This window comes from Coffea arabica, chromosome 11e (assembly GCF_036785885.1).
Source record: "Coffea arabica cultivar ET-39 chromosome 11e, Coffea Arabica ET-39 HiFi, whole genome shotgun sequence".
Taxonomy (NCBI): Eukaryota; Viridiplantae; Streptophyta; class Magnoliopsida; order Gentianales; family Rubiaceae; genus Coffea; species Coffea arabica.
The window spans coordinates 53438691-53461719 of record NC_092331.1 but is presented as its reverse complement, the minus strand read 5'-3'; the positions used below and the strand labels follow the sequence as shown (position 1 = coordinate 53461719).

Genomic DNA, 23029 nt, shown 5'->3' with positions numbered 1-23029 from the left:
CCTTTTCGATAAGATTAGGCAGCTTTTCCAAAATCAGCTCCACGAGTTCTGCAATCAGCAGATATTTAGTTAAAGATATTGTAGTTCATTAAACCATAAGAATCAATTACAAATTACAAATGCTCCACGAGTTCTGATTAGAAAAATATTCTTTTCTCTTCATATTTCTTATTTTCATATCTAATGCTTAAGAGGAGTCAAAAGTGAAATGACTGAAGTTTATTTCCATTGAAGATGATGGATTAAATCATAAGAAAGAATATACCATTTCATGATCGGAAGTCAGAAGAAAGAATGTACCAATTTATCTTATAAAAGGGATTCTTGTAGCATTTAGTTCCAATTTATCTTATAAAAGAATGTACCATTCTCAAATGGACTTGGGAAAAATACCTTTGTTAATGTTGAATGTGTTGCTTTCTTTTAATTGGTCCTAAAAAAAGAAAAAGTTGGATGTTAATCTTTCAGGTAAAATATACTTTATCCCTTGTGATTTAGCATTTTTAATACCTTATAGTTTCAAAAGTTATACATAACTCCTTCATGAGTTGGACTAAAATGTTAAAATAATGAAATTTGTATTCCATAATATCATTAATTAAAATGTCAAAAGTATTCATATGTAAAGTTGAAAATTATTTATTAATCACAGAGAAATTATGTATATATTTTGAAAACTATAAGAAAGTTATGTAGTAAAATACTAAGTAATAAAAAAGTTATATGATAAAATATAGAACCATAAGAGGTTAAAGTATCATACATGTTATGTTTATATAATTTAATCATTTCAACCATCTTAGTTTTTAAATAAGAGTAATCTCGACATTTCTATAAATTCAGTTGCAAAAGATCATTTCTATTACTTTGATATTTTAATTCAAATCACGATGAAATTATATATTATTTTTGAAACTAAAGAGATTATGCAAAAAATCGTTAAATCACATGAGGATAAAGTATATTTTAGTCTAATTTTTATGAAAGAGACTTCTCATTTATGACTCGTCTCATTCAGAGCTGGCTGTATCAGCCTGTCCCATTTGAGTTGAAAATTAAAAGCACCGTCTTGAGCCACCATTTTATTTTTTCCTTTTTGGGTTTCCTCTAATCATTGGTTGGTCGATTGTTGTCCTCGAAAATTTTTGAAGAACGCAGATAATGCCCTCTCCAACGTGTGAAAAAAGAAAAACATCAAATAAAAAAAAAAAAAAGCTCAAAAGATTTCCTTTCTTTTGGTGATTATATTCATTGACTGATACAAATTAGGGTTAATTACATTTACCTCCCATGAGGTTTGACCATATTACCAATCAATCCCTGTAATTTATCCAAATAACGGTCTCACCCTTTGAATGATCAAACATTTAACAAAAACCCCCTTAATGCCGAAAATGCCCTTTTTGAGGCCATATTGCATTAAAAAAAGAACATATTTTTATTTATTAACCTTCAAGTAATCCAAAAAAATCATCAAAAAGTTTTTGCTTATTATTTTATAAAAATCATATCTTTGCTTCCATAAATAGTTTTGAATCAATAATTATTTTAAACCTTAAAAATGAATATTAAAAATTAGATAAATTGAAAGAAAAATAAAAAAGAAGCAATTATTTTAAATGCTCAACTATGGTTCGAATTTGTGGTTCAAGGCATGTTGCGGAGAGCACAAGGCATGTTTTTCTCAATTTGAACCATACTTCAGGAATGGAAGCAAAGATATGACTTTTATAAAATAATAAGCAAAAACTTTTTTCTATTTTTTTGGATTGCTTCAGGGTTAATAAAATAAAAATATGTTCTTTTTTTAATGCAACATGGCCTCAATAAGGGCATTTTCGGCATTAAGGGGGTTTTTGTTAAATGTTTGATCATTCAAAGGGTGAGACCGTTATTTGGACAAATTACAGGGATTGATTGGTAATATGGTCAAACCTCAGGGGAGGTAAATGTAATTAATCCTACAAATTATGTACCTGGCAAATTCCATATTGCTGCAGCGTGAAGGGCGGTTTTGTGACCGGGGCCAAGATAAGCTGGTGACTTGCAAGTCGTCAAAATCAGATCCGCAATATCCCGATATCCCTTCTCAACTGCGAGATATAGAGGAGTCTCCATAGCGTGATTGGGGCGATATCGGAACTCAGGATCTTCTTGAACCAACAACTTAGCAACCTCATAGAAGTTGTTCTTAACTGCCTCGTGTAAAACTGTGTTTCCATCCACATTAGTCAACCTCAGCATCCTCTTGCATCTGTCGACAAAACAGGCACAAAACCAACATCCTTTGTTCTGTTTACTGTAATCAATAAGTGCTCGAACAATGCCAGAATGCCCTTTTCTTGCGGCCAAATGAAGTGCAGTCTCACCACGAGCATTCTTTGCTGTTAGCAAACAGCAATTTCGTGCAAGGATACTTTGAACTACATCTGCAGAGTCACAGGACTGGGCTAATACGTGAAGGACAGTGTTTCCTATTGGAGTCCTCTGAGCCAGGAACTTGCCTGAGAATCTTCTAATTACAGCCCAATCACCTAACTGTGCAGCTGCGTACAATTCAGGATTCATTCCTTTTTGTGCAAGTTTACGCAATTCAGGATCCATTGCTTTCTGCAACTGATTATCTAGTCAGTATCAGAACTGGTTGAACCTACTGTCTGTTTTGGAGCTCAAATATGCATGAGAACCATAGCAGTTATAGACTGTGGGGTTTATGTAATTTGTTGAGCTACAAGAGTTGAGACAGCTCAAATACGGAAGGCATTGATTTGTTATGTGCTACGAAATGATTACCAGAAGAAGCGGGTTTGAGGCCTGTTTTGACGGATGAAAGGAGATAGGAGAGGAAGGAGAGAAAGCATCCAGCAGTCGACAAGAACGAATAAGAGTGGAAAAAGGTAATTAAAATATCGGTTTCTCTAATGGATGTCCAGCACTCTTTAATACACATAAATTCACTTTTTTTTTTTTTTTTTTGTCAAACATCATAATTTCATTTCATATCATGAACTTGATATTACAAGATTGGATACATCAGTAGTTCATCTTTTGTAATCATTTTGTGCACTCTCATGGAGCCACATGGGAAAGCACTCTTCCCATTCAAAATTTTTAGTTAGCTTTACCGCAAACTTTGCTAAGCTATGTGCACAACTGTTACCACCTCTATGAACAAAAGAGAAAGTATATTTTTCAAACAAACATCTCATATTTGCAATGTCCTCAAGGATGGTATCTACTCAATGCACTTACTCTATCATATATATATATATATATATATATATATATATATATATATATATATTAATAATTATTACTAATTTTATATTTATATACTTTCTCTATTTAATCTCACCTATATTTTCTTGTATTTATTTAATTTATTTAATTAATTTTACCTTTTAAAAAATATGACACTTAAAATATATTGGACACCCCATGTGCCGCTTTTGGGAAAAAAAATATATATATATTGGACACCCATTAAACAGATCCTTGAAATATATAAAGAGCATGAATTGACACAGAATTATAAACAATGTACAAACTGTTATCAAACCTTAAATAATTCGAATGCAAAAATAAGGCCAAGCCGATGAGCATCCACTGTTTAAAATTCTAAGCACCATTGCGCATTGGTGCCCGTCTTTTGCATTTCAAGATTTTGTTGCTAATATTTTGGACAAGGGACAAAAATTATGCCGACATTATTAACCTTTGCATGTCTGGTCTAAGTGGGTCGATTTTAGCTGAAACAAGGAGATCCAGACTCGGATCCGATTGACATACTAGATTTGGATCTGGATTATGGACTTAGGCTTGTACGTACGAGTCGATTTATATCAGAATCCAGATGCAAATTCGAGTTTTGGTGTCAATTTTGTTGTATAGAGATCTTTGCAGTAGTTGTATTTGCAGAATATAAGCTATATCAGTAATTTACAAATCATATATGTGCACACAAAATATTTAAGTACATTTACTTGTCATGCTTCGTTTGCTAACAAAAGGGGGGTGATGTCACATTTTTTTTTATCATCACATGCAAAAATAATTTCTTTGTTATTTACCAGTGAGGATAGGCGTTTTGGCTGCTTTCGTTGGTTAATGATTTAGGGCTTTTTGTAGTATAGTTCTTAGCATTATTTTTTGTGCCATTTAAGTTCTTCCGTTACTCCATTTTTAGTTGTTGTTACATAATTCAAAAACTATCCTTGTTTTCAACCATTGGAATTTTCAAAGAAAAAAATAATTATTTGCTGCTCCAACGTTCATCCATCCCTCTCCCCCCTCTGATTTAACTTCAATATTGATATCTCTGACAAATTTTTTTTTCTTTTGTAAAATGTTCACTTCATTAGTCTCAATAAAAGTACAGTGGCCGGTGTGGTTATTTTTATTTTTTTATATTTTATTATTTTGAGATGTTAGAGTCACAATATTTTATTTTCCAGCATCTTCATAGGCTTTCTTTTGCTCTCCCTTTTTTGGGGGGAGGGGGGACCCCAGTCTTTGAGATGTTTCGTAAGGCAGACATGATACATAAAAAAAAAAAAAAAAATATATATATATATATATATATATATATATATATATTCGAGGCATTCTTCCAAGTTCTTTTTTCTGCTTTCATGATATATACTGAAAATTGACCACTAAAATATATTATTCTTTTTAACCAAGAGATCAACCCAATTGGAAATGGGACTTGTTCAAGTCCGGAACCAGGCAGAGAAAGACTAGAAAAGTAAGTCTTCTCACTTAAGGAAAAAAAAAAAGGTAACATATTGACTTGACCTGTAAAGTTCCATCATTTTGTGGAGAAAGACCCTTAGTCGATGCTAAGAAATTCCAGTGGAATAATTTACCCATAAACAAAAGGGATAATTTCAGAAACCTTCCCCTTAGGTTTTTGATAATCTTAAATGGCTCCCTTAAAGTTTTAAAAATTACACCTACCTCCTTTATCCATTTAAAATGACAATGCTAACCTTAATATTTTAATAAAACTCTCTTGTTGCCATGTTTATACAAAAGATGGATTTTATAATTTTTTTTCTTTTTCCTTCTTATTTATTTCTCTTATATTTCATTAGAAGTATAGAACTATCAATATTGTCGCCAATATCTATCTAGATCAAACGTTAAATTAGTAATTTTTTTTATGACTTTTAATGTCATCCAATGTTTTTGTAACTCTTTTTTTTTTGTATCAAAATCAACAATAATTAAAATAAATTGCCCAAAACACTACCAATCTATGGTAGTTCCATCACTAAACTAGTCCATAAACTTTTATTTTTTAAAAAAAAATAGTCCATAAACTTAAAAACACAAGGTATCACTTTCTTCTCTATTGTAAAATGAATCTATACTCCCAATATAAAAAATAGCTTATCATAGCAAAAGATTTATTGTTATAGTTGATTATTAAATAATAAATATTGGCATGAAATAGTCAATTTTTTTCTTTATTGTTACAGTTCCTGCTGCTCATACTCGTAGTCAAGAACACGTTTCTTGCCCACTTCTTTTAAGGTTGTTTTTCGGAGAAAATTTATATCAGCTTTTTTTTTTTAAAGTTCGAATGTCCATTGTTAAACGGATTTACTTTCCAATTTTATTACTATTGATACAGTTGCATGGTTGATTCCATTTAATTGGCAACTGGGGAAAGAAAAATTCTTAGGATTTACTTTGATAATTGATTGTAGCCTGTGCCTTTTACCGAACACATCTTTTTGTCTGATCAGTATATAAATTATTCTTTTGTTAGTTAGAGCATAGAACCAATGGGAACAGAAAGAAGAACACGGATTGACGCGGAAGGGTGTTCTCTTGATAGAATCTCAAGCCTTTCGGACAATGTTATAGATCATATTTAGGTACACATTCCTACTCGAGATGCAGCAAGAACTAGTATTTTGTGCGGAAAGTGGAGATATATATGGGCTGGACATCCGAACATTGTGCTTAACAAGCAATTTTCAGAAGATATTAGAGGCAATAGATCAGCCATCGAATTTCAACAATACCATGTAAAGACAGTCGGCAAAATACTCTTTCAACACCTTGGTCCTATCCTCCAATTTGATCTTTGACAGGTGCCGAACCTGTGCAATAATAATAAATAAAACCTAACTACCACTTTAAGCAGTCAATAATCAATTCGAGTACTGGAGCAGGGACTCTAGGTGTGCAATGGGTTACTTGATTCACCCTGTTCCCGAAGAATTTGCTTAATCCGATATACCTGAATTAATTATTTAACTGTATACACTAACTAATAGACAGTGGTAAGCAGGGTCGTCTCCTCAGGGACTGGAGAGAAATTTTGTTTCTTTTCAAATCAAGATTAATGGGGGGTTTTGGGATTAAATGCCAACTAAACAAATTAAATGCAGAAAATAATTAATTAAAAGAAATAATTGGGGAAACTCTAGCCAAGGGCACACTTCAGAAATGGTTCATGTACTGATCATCGATTCACAGATAATTCCAACTTTTATTAATAGATTGGTTATAGTTGTCATGCACGCGATAAACAACCAACCCTTCCTTAATTTATCGATAGCTAAGGTACGACCGTTGCTATTTCTCTAACCCAAAAACAACCCTAGGTACGACCGCAGGATTTAATTTTTAGGTTTCATTATTAATTAGAAAGGTCCAATCCTAGCTAACAAACACGCTACGAGGGTTTATTTAAGCTAGATCATATGTTCTCCTGATATAAACCCAATTACGCCTGTTGCTACAAAGACAGAGATAACGAATACTTACGGATTCAATTACCTCTATTTAGCAAAATAGCCTATATGAATAATTAATTATTGCGCACTAACCAATCATACACAAGACTATAGCGATTAAAAGCAAGGAACATGTAAATATCAATAAATGAAGAAAACAATTAACAATGATTTAGATCTCACAGTATTAGTTGAACCAATTCATCAGTTGCTCTCTTGACTAGAAATAGGGGTTTAGTTCCCCATAATTGATGTACAGTCCATGCGGATAAAGTTGGAAGAAACCATCGATTCCTTAATCAAAGCGAACAGAAGAAATTGCCCTTGCTGATTTCGGTCAACCGAGGAAAAGGAAGGAAACAATTGATTATGGCGGTTTTCAATTGTTCTCCTAAGCTAACCGTATAGAGAGTACACACTTTCAATTTCTTCGGTCAAGACCAGAGTGAAAAACAATGGCAAAAGTCCACAATTGCGGCTCTTTTAAGCTTTCTTTCTTTTCCCACACAAGAAACATACGAGAGATTGGATTCAAATTGTTTGATTTCTCAATTTGGTCAAGACTAATGAAAAACTCACAAGCATCCCAAAGTCAACAAAAGTGGCTGTTGTCTGCTGCCTCTCTTTCTACAAAGCTGCGGCCCCCATCCCTCTATTCAGCCGAGGAGCAAAGAACGAGCGGGGCAAAAACCTAAACTAAGCGAAGCGCTCACTCCTCCCTCTATTGTCCGAAGTTCAAGGGAGAGATTTTCCCTTATCGGAAATTGTTATTATCTTTCTTTTTTTTTTTCAAAATTAAAACAAGACTCTCCAAAAATATAAAATAGACTCAAGCCTATTACAATTTAGTTTCTTCAGCTTCTCACGCGGGCCCCACGAATGATGAATCTTCCAAAATTTGAATTTAAACACTTTTCAGCATCCAGTCCTGCAATTTGTACCAAAACAAAATATCAGTAAAATCCACTCAATTGCTGGAAATATTTAGTCGAATAAAAGTGCATTAATGCCCAAAATACCCCACTAAAATGCACCCTATCAATCTTCAAGTGCCAGATTTACCTTAAGAAGAGTAATCCGTTATTGATCAATGGCTGCTCCTCATCAAGGGAGGGCCCCCGAAGAACTGATTCTTAATAATTCAAATCCAATTCCTTATAATGTCCCTTGTATTTTCTCTTGTCCGAAACTTACCAAAGTGCACCTCTCAAAGTGTATTTGCAAGACATTACCCACAGCCTTGGAAGGCTTCAAGATGCTCAGAGAACTCAGACTATTTGAAATCATCTTTGAGTCGCCCGTCCAAATTACCATGCCTAAACTTGCCATTTTGTTCATAATTAGGTGTCGGGGTATCCAACATTTTAATGTGTCTGATTTGACGCTGAAAATATTGAATTTTTGCCAGAATGATGATCTCGACTTTGAGCCAGTATATTAATTGCTCTGAGTTAGACCACGCATATATTTGGTCATTAAATGGAGTGGTTGAATTGAAAATCATAAACAGAATTGGAGGATCCTATTGACCAAACTTCTCAGCTCCTGGCCTTTACTCAAGTGCCTTGGGCTGAATGGAGATTATCTTAAGGTGACTAGAGATTCATTTACGGAGTGGTACGATTTGTTTCTTAAAATGTATGCCTGGATAGTTGAGGTTGATGAACATATAGATATATATATGAGGTCTACTTTACAGTATATGCTTCCAGGTTGTACCAGTCATGAGAGGCTTCCAACAGCAACATTGAAAGGCTTGACAATTCTTGTAAAGCGTCAAACCATAAGGAGTTAAAGTATGATATGTACTACATTTATGTACCTTTGAATTTCAGTCATTTTTATTTCTAAACGAGAATAATCTTGATATTTTAATTTAAATCATGATCGGTTATTTATAGTTTTTAAAATCATAAGAGGGTTATATGGAAAAGCAATAATTCAGAGGAGGTTAAAGTGTAACTTACTTAGAATTATTTTGTCCAATAATTTATGTTTATAACGTAAAACTATTAAAAGATTTTAGAAGATTTTCTTGAACAAGTTGCATAAATTAAGTCCCTTGATGTAAGCAATGATTAAAGTATATTTTATGTGTTTGCAAATAAAAGATATTGGGGGTGGGTTGGCTTGGGTGGTTAGGGGGAAGGATTGTAAATAGAAGGTTCTCCCACTTGCTTAAAAGAAGAAGAAGAAGAAATTATATATTATTTGTAAAAAAAAAAAAAAAAACTGTTCTCATAAAATTTGGTTTTACACTAGCAAAATTAATTTGCTAGAGAGCTTTTTGAAAATCCAAATGTGTAGATGAGCAGGTCCAATAAACCCCCCCCCCCCCCCCCCCCCCCCCGCCGCCAAAAAAAACAAAAAAAAAAAGAGTTCTTTTTTTTTTCAATATGGTTGGACTCATTTAGGCATTATCATATGGATAAAATATACTTCAATAAGTAACAAAAAAAATTAACACATAAACCTCCTCAAGCATACATAATTTGTTTGGGAAAAATTTCCTCGAATAGGAAAAGAAAAGAAAAGAAAGGTGGAAAAAACTAATTTTTTTTCAATTGTATTTAGCTTTTTTTTTCTGTCCTCTGATTTAAAGCACACTTTGTCGACTTATATCGCAGTGATCAGCATTATAAAGCAAAAACGCTCCACCTTCCAAAAGTCGAAGCAAGGAATTTCTCCAGTAGACAAGGAAAAGCCTGATATTTCATCTTCGGTTTCTTATACAATATTTAGTACACAACTGAATTCCCAGGTAATTTTAAAAGTCGTATCTTCTTGCTTCTGATGCTTGAGAAATATGAGTAAATTAATTCTCTCTCTGTCTTGCTTTCCTAGGTCGTATGTTTTTGTCCGAGCATAATCTGTGTTCCTAACTTGTAACTTTGATTTCGCATGAACAAACAAGTTAAAAAACAAAAAAATACTTTCTTGTAATTCTCAACTGAGGTTTTACCTTGTTTTTATTGTTTACTTGTATTTGTCCTTTTCTTATTTTTAACAGATGAGAGGTGGAATTTAAGAAGCGGAGAAGGAAGGGATTTGAATCCAAAACCTCTAATTTCTGGAATTTTGTTCATTTATCATCTCACCAATTAATTGGAATCATCTTCCATGCCTGCATAATTGGAATCTCTAATTTTTATTTAATTTTCTTTTTTTTCCTTTGCAATATTGAACTTGATTGTTGAAGTTCAAAGTTCAAACTTGGCCAAGTTGTGAAAAGCTTCATATGATAAGCTAAAAATATGAATTAGCCAAAACTTGCATGTAGACCTGATTGAAGTAACTTATTCAAAAAGAAGTTGCTCCATAATTCGAAGTTGCTCTTATTAATTTCTCCCTCTCATAACCATCATATTCTTTACCTTAGACTGACACAATTAGCAAGAGAATAAAAGAACATATTAAAATTAGGAAGGTTTAACGTAGCAATTGTGAGTTAGTCTCATCTGTCAGTTCTTCATTTTGTTCATGTCAACTATCTGAAGTCTACAATGATTAGCGATTCAAATCATCTAGCAAAATAAAACCTCAAATTAATTCATCCACATTATGATCTATAAGGCGTTGCACATAAGTTGGTCAATGCTTAGCCACATTGCTCAAGCACGTACATATGTTCGCCTTCTTGAATCTATCCAACACCAAAAAAAAAAAAAAAAAAAAAAAAAGCGAACTTCTATCCATCAATGTTTTCTTGCCTGGTAAAAGCACTGAATCATCACCGCAAATGACAAAAGACACCACCAGACCGGGGAACCCAAAAATTAAAAAAAAAAAAATCATTAAAAAGGTGAAAGTCTCAACACGTGGGCAAGTAGATATATTTATATTTATTTAATGGTTGCAAGGGATGAATTACTAAAAAACAATCTTCATCAAGTATCCTAAATTGGATATCTACCTCTTCTTCCCATATGGCTTTAATAAAAACAACATAACCACATGGTGTCATCTGTCCGCTAAAAAAGAATAGCTCGGAAATATCCGAGAGCATGGATGCCAAAACCCAACTTCCACCATCCCAACAACCTCTGGAAGTTTTTAACAAAAACCAACTCCTAGAATATACAATTTACACTTATGCTAAGAGGCTCGGCTAACGCCGAGATTGCTGTATAATGAACCTCAACTAAAGCACAAAAACCCAAAAGACTCAAAGTTGTAGTTGGCCTGGACCTCTTCGCAAAGACCTTGAAGGAGGCCGGCTCAGCTCCTGTGCTGCTGAAGGTCTCTTTGGCTCTTCCAGTCTTTGAACCTCCTGAACCAACTAACATTTGTACAGTTACTAACTTTAAACCATTAAAGAACTTCAGAAGCCAAAATTTGTCCAAATTGACCACATTTTGAAACTTGCATCAAGTAAAACCAACCTTTGTTGAAGAAGTGGAGCTGTATCGTGACTGGGTCTGTGTCTTGGCATGCATGCGATGCTGCTGCTGGATTTGGTCAAACTGTTGAAGTCTGGAAGCAAAATTTATTCCATTGTGCGGATTTTGTAGATCATCATGCATATCACCGTCCTCAGAAATTTGTGACCCACTCCCTGTATAATTCATTAGTGAATAGGGGATCCCAGATGACGCCATCCTTAGTTGTTCACCGCTGAATGAGTACGGAGGTACGGTTTTCAATCTGGTCCGCAGAATCTTAAATGATGCACTTTGCTGCATCAACAAATAAATACTAGTCATTGACATTTTGAGATTGATAAACATCACTGTAACAATACCAGCCACAAGTAAATTCAAACTCCCCAAGAAACCCATAGATCCTGCTGCCATCAAGGCTGAAACGTTTAAACCAACCAAACCAAAAAACAATAAAAACAAGAAAGCGATCTGCTAGTGAGACAATCTAACTACACAAGATACTATGCATAAGCAGGCCCAATCAATCAAACCATCCATGGTTGTAACAAGCTCTCAGTATCATCATGCTATTACAGCAGAGTACTTGAGACCTTAGAGATGGTCGCAACCAAGTAAACCAATCAGTGTTTGTGCAAGTTAGAAAAACCACTTAAACCAACTGAAGTCCGGTACAATTTGCTTGATGACTTACTTCTGAGGGCTTACCACAAAAATACATCTTTCATTTGTGTGGTTCTTGGAAATTCGTGACATTAGAGACTAGAAGCATTATCTAAAGATGGAAACCACTTTAAAGTTTCAGATGCCGCAGCTAATTCAGAAAAACAATTGACGAATAATCTAATTCCCCCAAAAAAAGAAAAATGACAGAAAGCAGTTCCCAATATCATGAAACACTGCAAGTCTTAGTGCAACAGTATCTCTTCAAGGACATCACATGCTCATTTGATAACCAGATCCAGGACAATAGAGGCAATTACTCATAGCATAACAAGTCCCGGGAGCCCTAGGTTTATAAATGAAGTTGAAAAATCAGAAATGTAAACTATGCAACTAGTCTCCACCCAAGCTTAAAGTTGGGCAACAAGCACATTGACATTCCTGTGAGAAAAAAATAAAAATATGACATACCTGGGGAAGCAGCATCAGAAGACCATACAAAGCTTTCAAAAGCCAAATATATTTTCCAGGTTCAAGAAGCTGCAGAAGAGAAAGTACTTCAAATATTAATTCAGGTTAACATGGGTTGTAGCATACATTATTGCCGTTAGGATGAGAAGAGGTATCAAAATATGCATTGTAGTCATCAACATACTGCTCTGTTCCAAATATTGGAAGAAAACAATTTTGTTCTCTCTCCTCAATATAGGTGCCACCAATTTTCTTGGATGTGATCCAAAGACAATCAATCATCTCTGATGTGAGCCACATGGATCACATAAAAGCAGAGGCAAAATTAATAGCCATCACTACTTGAGAGAGAGAGAGAGAGAGAGAGAGAGAGAGAGAGAGGAATATGAATCTGATGATACGGTTTCAGGAAGTTGATGTGACACCAAATTTTACAGCAAGAGAAGGTTGGGAATGAGACAAATTGACTAATGAGGGACCCAGTTACAACCAAACGAACAACACAGAATTCAGAGTCACTGATAATATTTAAAATAGATATAATCTCTTACATGTGTCTCAGAATTCAATTACAACAAAAAAGACGTAATCACATAAACCTTATAACTGAATTGCACTACAGCATGTCTTTATACTGTCAATTGATGTCCCTCTTGGCTCTTGCTCATCTTCTCATTCATACATTGGTATAAGATATACGTTCAATTAAATTGAGTCTATTGCTTCTCTGCCAGAGTATTAATGTATGATCTAGTAACCATGAGGTTTCTGCTTCCTCTGCCAAACTATTGCACATCTTCAGCTATTACCAAGTCCCAGTGGTCAATGAAAGTATGAAATTCAATCTTACGCTATCTATTATTTACTTTAGAAAGGATTTAATGAAAAAGAGTCTGCACTGATTTTATGACTAGGGTTAGCATATTAGCCTCAACTGAAAATTAACTTCACCAAGGGTCCGTTTGTTTCGGGTGAAAATGTTTTCCAGGAAAATATTTTCCTAATTTCCCGTGTTTGGTTGCACAAAAGTTACTGAAAACATTTTCCTATGTAAAATATTTTCACTCATCTTATGGAAAACAACTTCCCTTCCAAACTTACTGAAGTTGTTTTCCGAAATGCATGCATCCCGCCTGTCGTATGTTCCAAACTTACTGAAAACATCTTGTAGTATGTTCTTTTTTTTTTTTAGTGTAAACAGGAGGATTCGAACCCAAGACCTCTTCCTTACACTCCCTCCCCCGTACCACCCAACCCAACCCTCCCCCTAGTATATTCAAAATAAAAAAAAAAACCTCATCCTGCTCATCCTATGCTAGTAATTAATTATGTATAATAGGAACATTCTTTTCTAGAGAAACTTTCAGCAGTGAGAGTGCAAGATATATGTCACAATAAGCATTGCATATGATTGATTTTTGACACTAAATGGCCAGCAATTTGTTTATTGCTTAAGGAGATATTTTTTATTCATATATACATTTCTCCAAGATTTTTTAAAGTTAAACAATGAGATAAATTTTCTTATTTTGCATGGGAAGAAGTATGTAGTTATAATGTGTAGAAAGTAAAGATAGAGATAAAAGTGAAAATATTTCAAAAGTTAAACAAACACCAGAAAAATGAAGTAAGAAAATATTTTCAATAAACTAACCAAACACCTGAAAATGATGAAAGGGAAATGATTTTCATGGAAAATTACTTCCACGGAAAATATTTTCCCAAGGAAAACATTTTACTTCCAACCAAACAGACCCCAAGAATCCCTTCAACTATCATTTCAACAAATATACTGACCTACCCAAAAAACTTTTATCCACTGATAAAGAGTACCTCTACTAAATTTTGCCATATTTCTTAATTCTAATTAGCTACCCTCTCCATGTCTCTATCAATATCAATCCAGAAAAAAAAATTGAAACAAATTGGATTAGTTCACTAAATTCTGTTAATATAAAACACAAAGTTTAACCATGAAGGACATTCATGAAATAATGACCTAAGGAGGTGACATTGAGATTTAGGATATACCAAAATAAGTTCCTATAATTCTTGAAACACCGTCATCGGGTAGCAGTTGGGTTAACCTTATGATTAGAACCCTAAAGTTATGCACTCTCTATAATGCTAATATTAATTAGCCTTGCTCCCACAGTGTGCACAATCACAAAAAAGAGAAAAAAAAAAAAAGGAGAAAAGAAACACAAATGTTGCAAAGAAAGTACATTGCAAACCCTAATACACTAGCAAAAATTCATCACCTGCAGTCTGAGGTAAGCAAAGGTGGGAGTCTCCAATAGATGGATCAATTTGTCCAGTTGGACCAAGAACTTAACATTAATATCTTCCTCAACTAGGGATTGGACGACAGAACTAGCATGTTGATACGTCTGTGAAGTAATCCAAGCAAGATAGTCAACTTATAAGAATCAATTAAAATGACCACAGTTGCCATATCCCACAAAAGAGCTGAGAGCGATTATAAAGCAAAGGAGGTAGAAACCCAAATAGTAACAAGTCAAAACCAGAAAGCAGCAGAGTCCCACCTGAGCTAATAAGCAAAGGCTTATTATTGCCATTGGCGAATGGCACCATGAGGCATATAAAGAAAGAAACAAGTCTTTTCCAGCAGCAGTAACCAATGATTGTTTCAAAAGGTCTCGAAGACCAGACAACTCAGATGATGTAAGCAAAATTAAATTCAAAGCCTGCAAGAAAACAAATGAGCATACATAAAGTTGGACAACCACATCTAGGGTCTAAATCCATCTTCTGAATTTATCTCGATTAAAAAAAAACAAATCAAGAAAATCTTTTTGAATAATTACATCCCGTAAAAGCAGCCAATAAAACAACCATCCAGTTTTGCACCAGAGACAGCCAGGGGATGGGTGGTAAAGAGATGTTTATACCACAAACCTGAACCATAATAGACGCAAAATCCAGATCAGATTCTCCTTCAAGAATTGTAGATAGCTCCCGGTAAACTCTTTCAGCATCTAAAAGAACACACAGCCGGCGGATTATCAAAGCACCACGTCTGAATTGAAGAAAAGATTAAGCTAACAACTAGCACCACAATACATTCTTCAAACAAAAATCATATCTTAAAAACAGTGTAGTTGCTCAAGGAGAAAGACTAGCCTCTCTAGGAGAGAATTGTCAACCCGAAAGTTATGAACTAAAAACACGACGAGCTGATGGAAATGATGTGGATCCTTAGCTATGCATGCATGCACTTCAAGCACCAGAAGGACTACCTGGAAGAACACCAGATAAGGAATATGCATTACACATGCAACTGAATAGTGCTGATTTGAATGACTTTCGAACAATATTTGTTCAGTGCAAACTCATCTGGATTTTAGATATAAAACATCTGAGAACAGAAGGTAATGACACTTCTCACATCTCCTGATGTTTCATAACGAGAATCGGTACTTTCTTGACCATTGTTTACAGTATATGCGATGATCAATAGTCTTTCAACAGAATGAATTCACATAGAAATTGTGACAAATAGGACATCATTTCTTCTTTCGTCTAATCTTTAAGCAATATCTTAAAAGTCATGGGTCAACAAAGTAAAAAGATTCTTGAATAAGAAATAAGCTTATTATAAATGAAGAGAGTTTTCAAGCAATTAAGACGGTAAGTTGGAAAAGCTGTCCAGTCATTGTTTTCAAGGGAGAAAAAAAGACATCTAACTGCAGATAAATTTAAAAATATGCTAACAAAATGAGCTACAGAATTTAGACAAAAGAAATCCTCAGGCACCAATTACAATCAACAGCAACTAAACTTCACTTTTAGTTAAGGAAGATAGCCCTCCAAGAAGAAAGAAGAGAAAATACCTAACAATAGCGTGAACTGCAAAAAGTAAAGGAGGCAATTGGAGGATAAGGACGTGAAGGAAATAGGTAAAGGAGATGAGGGAAGGGCAGATGAGTGTAAGAAGGGTATAACCAAAAGTCTGAGAACTAAATATCCCATAATTAAATGAAACTCACAAAGAGGAAAAATAGGTCCTCGGATAACGAGAAGCACCCTCCGCAAGCATACCTGCTCTGCCAAAAGCCTACACAGGACCCCTTATCTTTCTATTAGTTATATGTTCACACTGGAACACATTTTCTAGATCAGAGATTCATCCATGAATTCACCAGAAAAATTGTCCAAACCATCCCCCAAACGGACCTAATTTAGTATAAAAACCCACAATCTTTGGACTTTGCTCTCTCTCGCCTCAACACAAAGAACAAAAAAGAAAAACTAATATCTCTCATCGATCAATTTCAAGGTAGTTAGAATGAAACGAGCTTCAAATCCTTATTGCAGCGCGTATGGTGATTTGGTCAAATAATCCAAAAAATGAAAAGCAATACAAGATGCGCCTTAAAAAACAGACAACACCTTAACCTAAAAAAGAACATAAAAGAAAATACCTCATCGGATGGATCTGATAATGCCTTGAGAAGTGTATCAAAAACATCATTCAGGAATGCCAGAACCTGTTCCATGTAAAAAGGAAAATTAACAGCCTAATCACCTTATCAAGGTAATTGGTAGAAATGTCAAGGTAGATATAGAGCATGACCAATAGTAAAGACAAAAGGATCTTAATCCTGTTATAAAAGACCTGGACATATGATTTCAAACTTTATAGCATCAAAACTAACAATTGCAAAAGATTTGCCATCTTTCATGATGGCTGTGAAATCAATAGACATAAATGTGCAAAATAAAATTTCCCATGTAATTCATGAAAGTCAAGGTCTACAGGATACTTAGACAACTCCCTCCTTACTCACTCCAGTAATCATTTTCGCCAGCTAGAAGTTATAGTTATTTTTCATTTCTTAGAAGAACTCTCTAAGTTATTAAAAAAAAAAAAAAAAATCCCCTTCGTGAAAAAAATAAGAGGCAGAAAAAAAAAGGAAATTGATTTTAGCAAGTAACAGCTTCAGCTTCAGGCAACAAAAAATCAGAACCATTCAGAAAGCATGAAATTTTACTACCATTTAAGAACACATAAAAGGGTCCACATTTAAAAGGAATAATAAGACAATCCGAATCACCTCTGTACGGTGTCTATTTAAGAGGGTATAAATCCAATGCAATGCTTCAATACGTGTTGCCTCCCATTCAGTAGACAAGTGCCTGATAAGAAGGAAACACAAGTTTACCATTACACACAGATTATAAGGAAATGTCGATTATAATACCAGAACAGAGGACAAAATCCAATTTATGAATTGCTCTATAACATCTAGTAAACAAAGTGGCATCCACAGTAGCCAACAAGAAGCTACTCCAAAACCCAGGATCCACTAGCTATACCTCCTTGCAACCGAGAGGATTGCTCCCACATCAAATCCTTCAGCAGGATCAGCCTTAATTGCTCGAAGTTCTTCATTTGTTTCACGAGCAACCTTTAATTCAGATAATACAAAAATGAAAAAGTGAGAGATACTGGAAAGGAAAACTAAGGGAGGTGAAAATACCAAATGGAAGATACAAACAGAAGATTCATCGTAAACAAACTTACAACTCTTATTTTCTCTTCTTTATCAGATATGCATGGAAGAATAGCTCCCAGAATATCAGCATAGTAAGGAACAAGCTGATCCCCACCAAGCTTTACAAACTCATTTATCTGCACAGTAAAGCAGTTGATTGATACTGATTTCAACAAATATAGACACATTAGTATATGGTATTCCCATTTGATAATGTATAAGAAGCAAAGCAGCGGCAGCAGCACTAAGCATCAACGCTTACCCAAGTAATAGCAGTCAACCGAGTAAACTCATCCTGGGAAGCAGCTCTCTGTACCAATATCTCAGCCATGCGACCATAATCTACAGACTTCAAGAGTAGCACTGCCAAGTCAGGATTTTACAACAACAATATTCCTAGTATAAGAGAATATACAGGATTTTTCCTTTCATGTCAATACATAATCCAAAAACATCCAAAAGACAGATCTATGCAACCCCATCCTAAAATTCTTCAAGAAAGGTCAAAAAAGCTGCTAATGCATTTTGTGGCATTACCAAAGAGCAATACAAGATATGTTGAATAGAACATAATCAATCTCACTAGATGAACTTATTAAACAGTAAAGTTCTATCTCAATATTAGGGATCCCTTCCAACCACTGTATGCACAGAAAGGAAGATGCTTCCAGTCCAACAAGATTTGAGGAGCAGGAAACAACGCATGTAACAAAGACTTCATTCAATCAAGAAAAGCAACCATGTAATAAATCACTAACTATATACAAAGTTGACTACTCCCCAAGGTCTTACTGGAGAATTCTTGATTTCTGTAAGAAATTCTGAAAGTGCAGAATCAGCTTGTTGGCGTATCTCATGGCTAGAATCACTTAGCATATTGAATAGTCCTGCAAATGCATTCAACCAGGTTAGATAAAAGATAACACCAATAATTGCACTCAGCTTCTAAGATCCATTTTGTTTAGTTGGACCATCCACCTTCTCAACCCACCCCCCAAAAAACCACCCAAACCTGGACAAGCACATTCAATCCCAGAAACTTCCCTTCCCCTCCAAGAATTTATGTTGCTACGATACCATATCAATATCAGACGCATTGGAAATCATACTCTATATGTCCAAATATTCAAATAACAAAGACAGTATTTTATGCAAGTCTCCTAGTATCAAATGTAAATTCTAATAAAGAAAGAAAAAGTAAAGCGGCATAGCAAGACTTTATTAACCTTCACAATGTAAAAGCTTACCATCAAGAAAATCAGGGAGGAAACCCAACATATCTATATCAGGAACACTGTCCAATACGGTGATCCATCCCACCAAGAATTGGCGGACATAGGGATTGAGGACATTCATTCGTTCCCTTAGCAATGGGATAAATTCTTCAATGCTGAGAAAGCCAAAGAGAATGAAGTATTGATACGAGTGCAATAAATTGATTCACTCTGGCAGTAAAACTGATATTGATTAACATGAAAGGGACAGAACAGTATAAAGCAAACCTGAATTGATCACTCTCTGTGACTATGTCCTGCAATCAAAGAAAGCAAATCATACAGCAACTCATCATTTGGAAAGATCTAATGCCAATGAAAAGATGGGGAAATAGAAATGCTCAGTTTATTTACCTTCACTAGTCTGTCTAAAAGATGGGCAGCACTCTGTACATTGGCATCTGAATCTGCGGAAAGCTTACATAATGCGTCAAAAATTTGATTAAAGAACACAATAAAATCTCCCCTTACAACCTGCAAAATGAGATTAGAAAGGCTGAAGCTCAACATACATAGAAGACATCATATATGAACAAAATCTCTGCGTATTACACCTTTGCTATGTTATATAGAGCTTCACAAGCATAATAACGAACTCTGCTATCTTGATCAGAAAAGGAGTTTAGCACTGGTGGTACAATTTGCTGCAAAATTAAATCCAAAGATAAGTAAAGGCACCAATAAAAGATTATTGACTTATAACTACAACTGTTCATCAAATGATAATTTAGAATATCTGCAAATAACAAGATATATAGACCAGGAGAAGCGAAACAGGAAAGGATACAACAGTAGTCATATTCTCAAGTAGAACTTGATGTCTCGGTAAACAAAAATTGCTTACAAATATTTTCTCTCAAGGCCAACATGGGAAATTATACAAAAATATAAGATGAAGGCTGTACTGTATACTTGAAGTACCAATAGCATGCAGAACAGTAGCAAAAATCCAGAGAAATATAATGCACACCAAGCACATAACAACTCATTATCAACCTAGTTTTCTTAACTAGAACAGTAAAAAGGTTTTTGGAAAAAAACAGTTTAAATTACTCAAAGCAAGTGCCTAGAATAGAACGAGATCTCACAACCCTCAATAGAGCATCAACATTGCTGGCAGGTAAATGGCATTCGTTATTCTTTGACCTGTTCAGTGAAAATCTGGAGGTATGGTGCACTTAGGAATTGGAACTTTATTGTGATACCAAGTTTGAATTGTATTGCTTTTATCATTAATCTTCATATTGGCAATCTTCAAGCATATAGAGAAACTTGACTGTGTCTTATACTTCAACCTTCAAGCAAAAGAAACTATTTTGTACCAAAAAACTTAAATAAAAACAATAAAACCACCACATTCCTTGCCAGCTCTCCAACCCCTAGATGCTATCTCTGCAAATTGTTATAAGCATACAAGCTCTACATATTTCTGATCCATTTGTAGGTAAATAATTGAAAATACCGGCCAAAAATTCAGTTCCATAGACAACTCAGGAAAGATGCACCTCATAGACAAAATACACATATTAACAAGAAAAGCCCAAAGATAGATGCAAATCTTTTGCCTTTTCTGATAATGTGAGTCACCGAAATGAGCCAAAACAATAGCCACCAGTTTTCAATTGCCATCGTACTAAGCAGCTATAAAAAGGAATATACAACAGGACTCTTTGTTCCCTACAACTTCAGATGCAAGCATCTAAATTAATTAAGTCCTCCAAAACACTTCAAATGACAAACTTTGTATTCAAAGACATAACATCGAGCAACTGTTAGAAGCATATTCCACAGCATCATAAACACACCAAGCTTCCAAAAGGATACACAAAAAATCTTCTACCAAAAATAACTTAACATCATCCTCCTACTGTTAATCTACAAAAAGGCACATGAAGGAATCAACTTTTATGGTACTACTACAATTAACCAACTTCTCAAGGTAGAAAACTATTGACAAACTTCTACCATCTAAAGAACAGTTATAAACAAAACAAGATTAAATAAAATGAACGCATTCAATAAACAAGAGCCATACCTCAAGATGCTGGGCCGCTTCAGAAGTCAAACCCACAGTAGCAGCTGCCAATCCTATCAAACCTCCCTGCATGTCCCCCCAAAAAAAAAATCAAGAGGAGAAGAACCAAAAAATAATAACAATAATCACGCCAAAAGATCCATTCCCATTCAATTTCCCCCAATTCAACAATTTATCAACAAAACTAGGCACTATTAGGAAAAAAAGATCCCACCTTTCGGTGATTAGCCTGCGGGGAGTTTGTGAACTCATTAACCAACAAATTAATCACCGCCGCAATCTTATCATGCTCCCCGGCCACTGCCAATTGTTTCACTATCCCTTCCACCTACACAAATACACACATTCATCATCATCCTTAGATCCCTTCAATAAACCCTAAAATAAAATTATCCCCAAAAAAATAGAAATTAAAAACCTCAAGCGCCGCATTCTTCCGTTTCTCATAAAGCTTATCCGACAAATTACGCAAAACCGCCGCCGGAATAATAGAAAACACATCGGCCATAGGAAAACAGAAGTACACACAACACCAAAATCCAAAAACCCTAAATACAGAAAAAAATGAAACGGTTTCTCTGCCCTTTGTATCCACTATAAATTCTTCCACGGCAATTGCAAAATTGACAAGAAAAAATCAAAATTAACTGAAGTGTCAAAATCTTTTTCTGATCTTTTCTCGCTGCAATCGGAACATTTTCCAAAATTAACACAAAAATAGTGTAAGTTTGAATTGTAAGTATAGGTAGATGGATGGATACAGCTGGTTGGGACGATAGGTACTAGTACTGGAGAAGAAGGAGATCGAAATTGAGGGGGAAATTTTTGGGGGAATTAATTGAGGGAAAGGACTTGGTATAATTGAAATTTAATTTGAAAACCGAAATCCTCTGCCTTGGATTTATAGGGGAAGAAGAAAGAAGAAGATGAGAGGGAAATTAAAAAAGGTAGAAAAGAAATGAGAATTTAGACGAGTTGAATTTTTATTTTGTTTCATTTAATTTAATCTGATTTAATTTTGTGTTTTATTTTGGGTTTTGTTTAGGTTTAGTGTTTTTCTTTTTCTTTTTTTTGTTTTTCTTGTTTCGGTGAATTGCAAACTGCCTCGTGAAAATGTGCTGTTGTTTCAAATTACCCCTCAAAGACTCACACTAACAATGTGCTCCTTAAATGTTTAACTTTTTAATCACTCTTTTTCTTTCTTTTAATTGTCAGGATTGCATCAAAGCTAGATTGCATTTGAATCTATACAAGTATCAGTTCAATCAATATGTAACTTGAGCTTTAATTTGATTTAATACCTAAAGTAAGTTCAATTTCAAGCTTGATTTAAAAATTAAGTTCAAGATTAAGTTTGGCAAGTTTTTTTTATAAATTTCAGGATGATTGGAGTAGACTTGATAACAACTCGAACATAACTAACCTCGAGTTTGGATTTGGTAATGAAATGAGTTTGGAGTATTGTCGTGATTAGTATTGTAAATCTTGCTATTCCAACAATTTTTTTTTAAAAAAAATAACTCAATTAAAATTCAAATATTGAATCTACTATTTTTCATATCAAGTTGTTCTGCTCAGCAGATGTGAAGTTGGATCCAACTCCAAGTCAAGCTGTCCAGCATAAACATATTCTCTTTACGTTGTGATTGCAATTTTAGAAGGATCAAAAAGTGCAGACACACGTGTCATAATAATAGAATCACGTTGCAAGACGATAGATAAAATTTTAAATTATTGACCTTTACGAGATATTCAATTATTTAACTTAATAGGCAAATACTATTCTCATGATCAAAATACTAAATTAGTCATATGCTTATGATGTATGTATGACTTAAATGATAGGAAATATTAAATTTGCCCAATAAACATATTGTTATATAGTATATATCTTAATTTGATGCATTGTGTTGATAGAGATTGTAAGGTGTTACTT

At 34.4% G+C, this 23029-nt stretch overlaps 2 protein-coding genes across 3 annotated transcripts in view; both read right to left on the bottom strand.

Annotated features, from left to right (window-relative positions):
- Window positions 1-2604, bottom strand: part of LOC113718507 (protein ACCELERATED CELL DEATH 6-like) — a 4750-nt gene extending 2146 nt beyond the window's left edge. The window contains exons 1-2 of the mRNA XM_027243409.2: window positions 1977-2604; window positions 1-48 (exon numbers count right to left, since the gene is read on the bottom strand). The exon at window positions 1-48 is cut by the window's left edge and continues 500 nt beyond it. Coding sequence (XP_027099210.2) covers window positions 1-48; window positions 1977-2604 — 676 coding nt within the window. The remainder of the gene's footprint in view (window positions 49-1976) is intronic.
- Window positions 2605-10571: 7967 nt separating this feature from the next.
- On the bottom strand, window positions 10572-22093 carry LOC140003962 (protein VAC14 homolog). Of its 2 annotated transcripts, none has more exons than XM_027243834.2 (20): window positions 21512-22093; window positions 21308-21421; window positions 21094-21159; window positions 19613-19702; window positions 19413-19532; window positions 19287-19315; window positions 19032-19174; window positions 18577-18671; window positions 18047-18133; window positions 17814-17921; window positions 17606-17697; window positions 17344-17425; window positions 16711-16776; window positions 15410-15525; window positions 15185-15305; window positions 14812-14973; window positions 14527-14655; window positions 12266-12334; window positions 11135-11428; window positions 10572-11031 (listed from the first exon to the last, which is right to left on the bottom strand). In XM_027243834.2, the coding sequence occupies exons 1-20, from the start codon at window positions 21599-21601 to the stop codon at window positions 10918-10920; spliced, it is 2187 nt and encodes a 728-aa protein (XP_027099635.2). In that variant the 5' UTR covers window positions 21602-22093; the 3' UTR covers window positions 10572-10917. The 2 variants fall into 2 exon arrangements, with proteins under 2 accessions (XP_027099635.2, XP_071927793.1); XM_072071692.1 differs by having other exon boundaries at window positions 10572-11022; window positions 21512-22092.
- Between the last annotated feature and the right edge of the window lie 936 nt (window positions 22094-23029).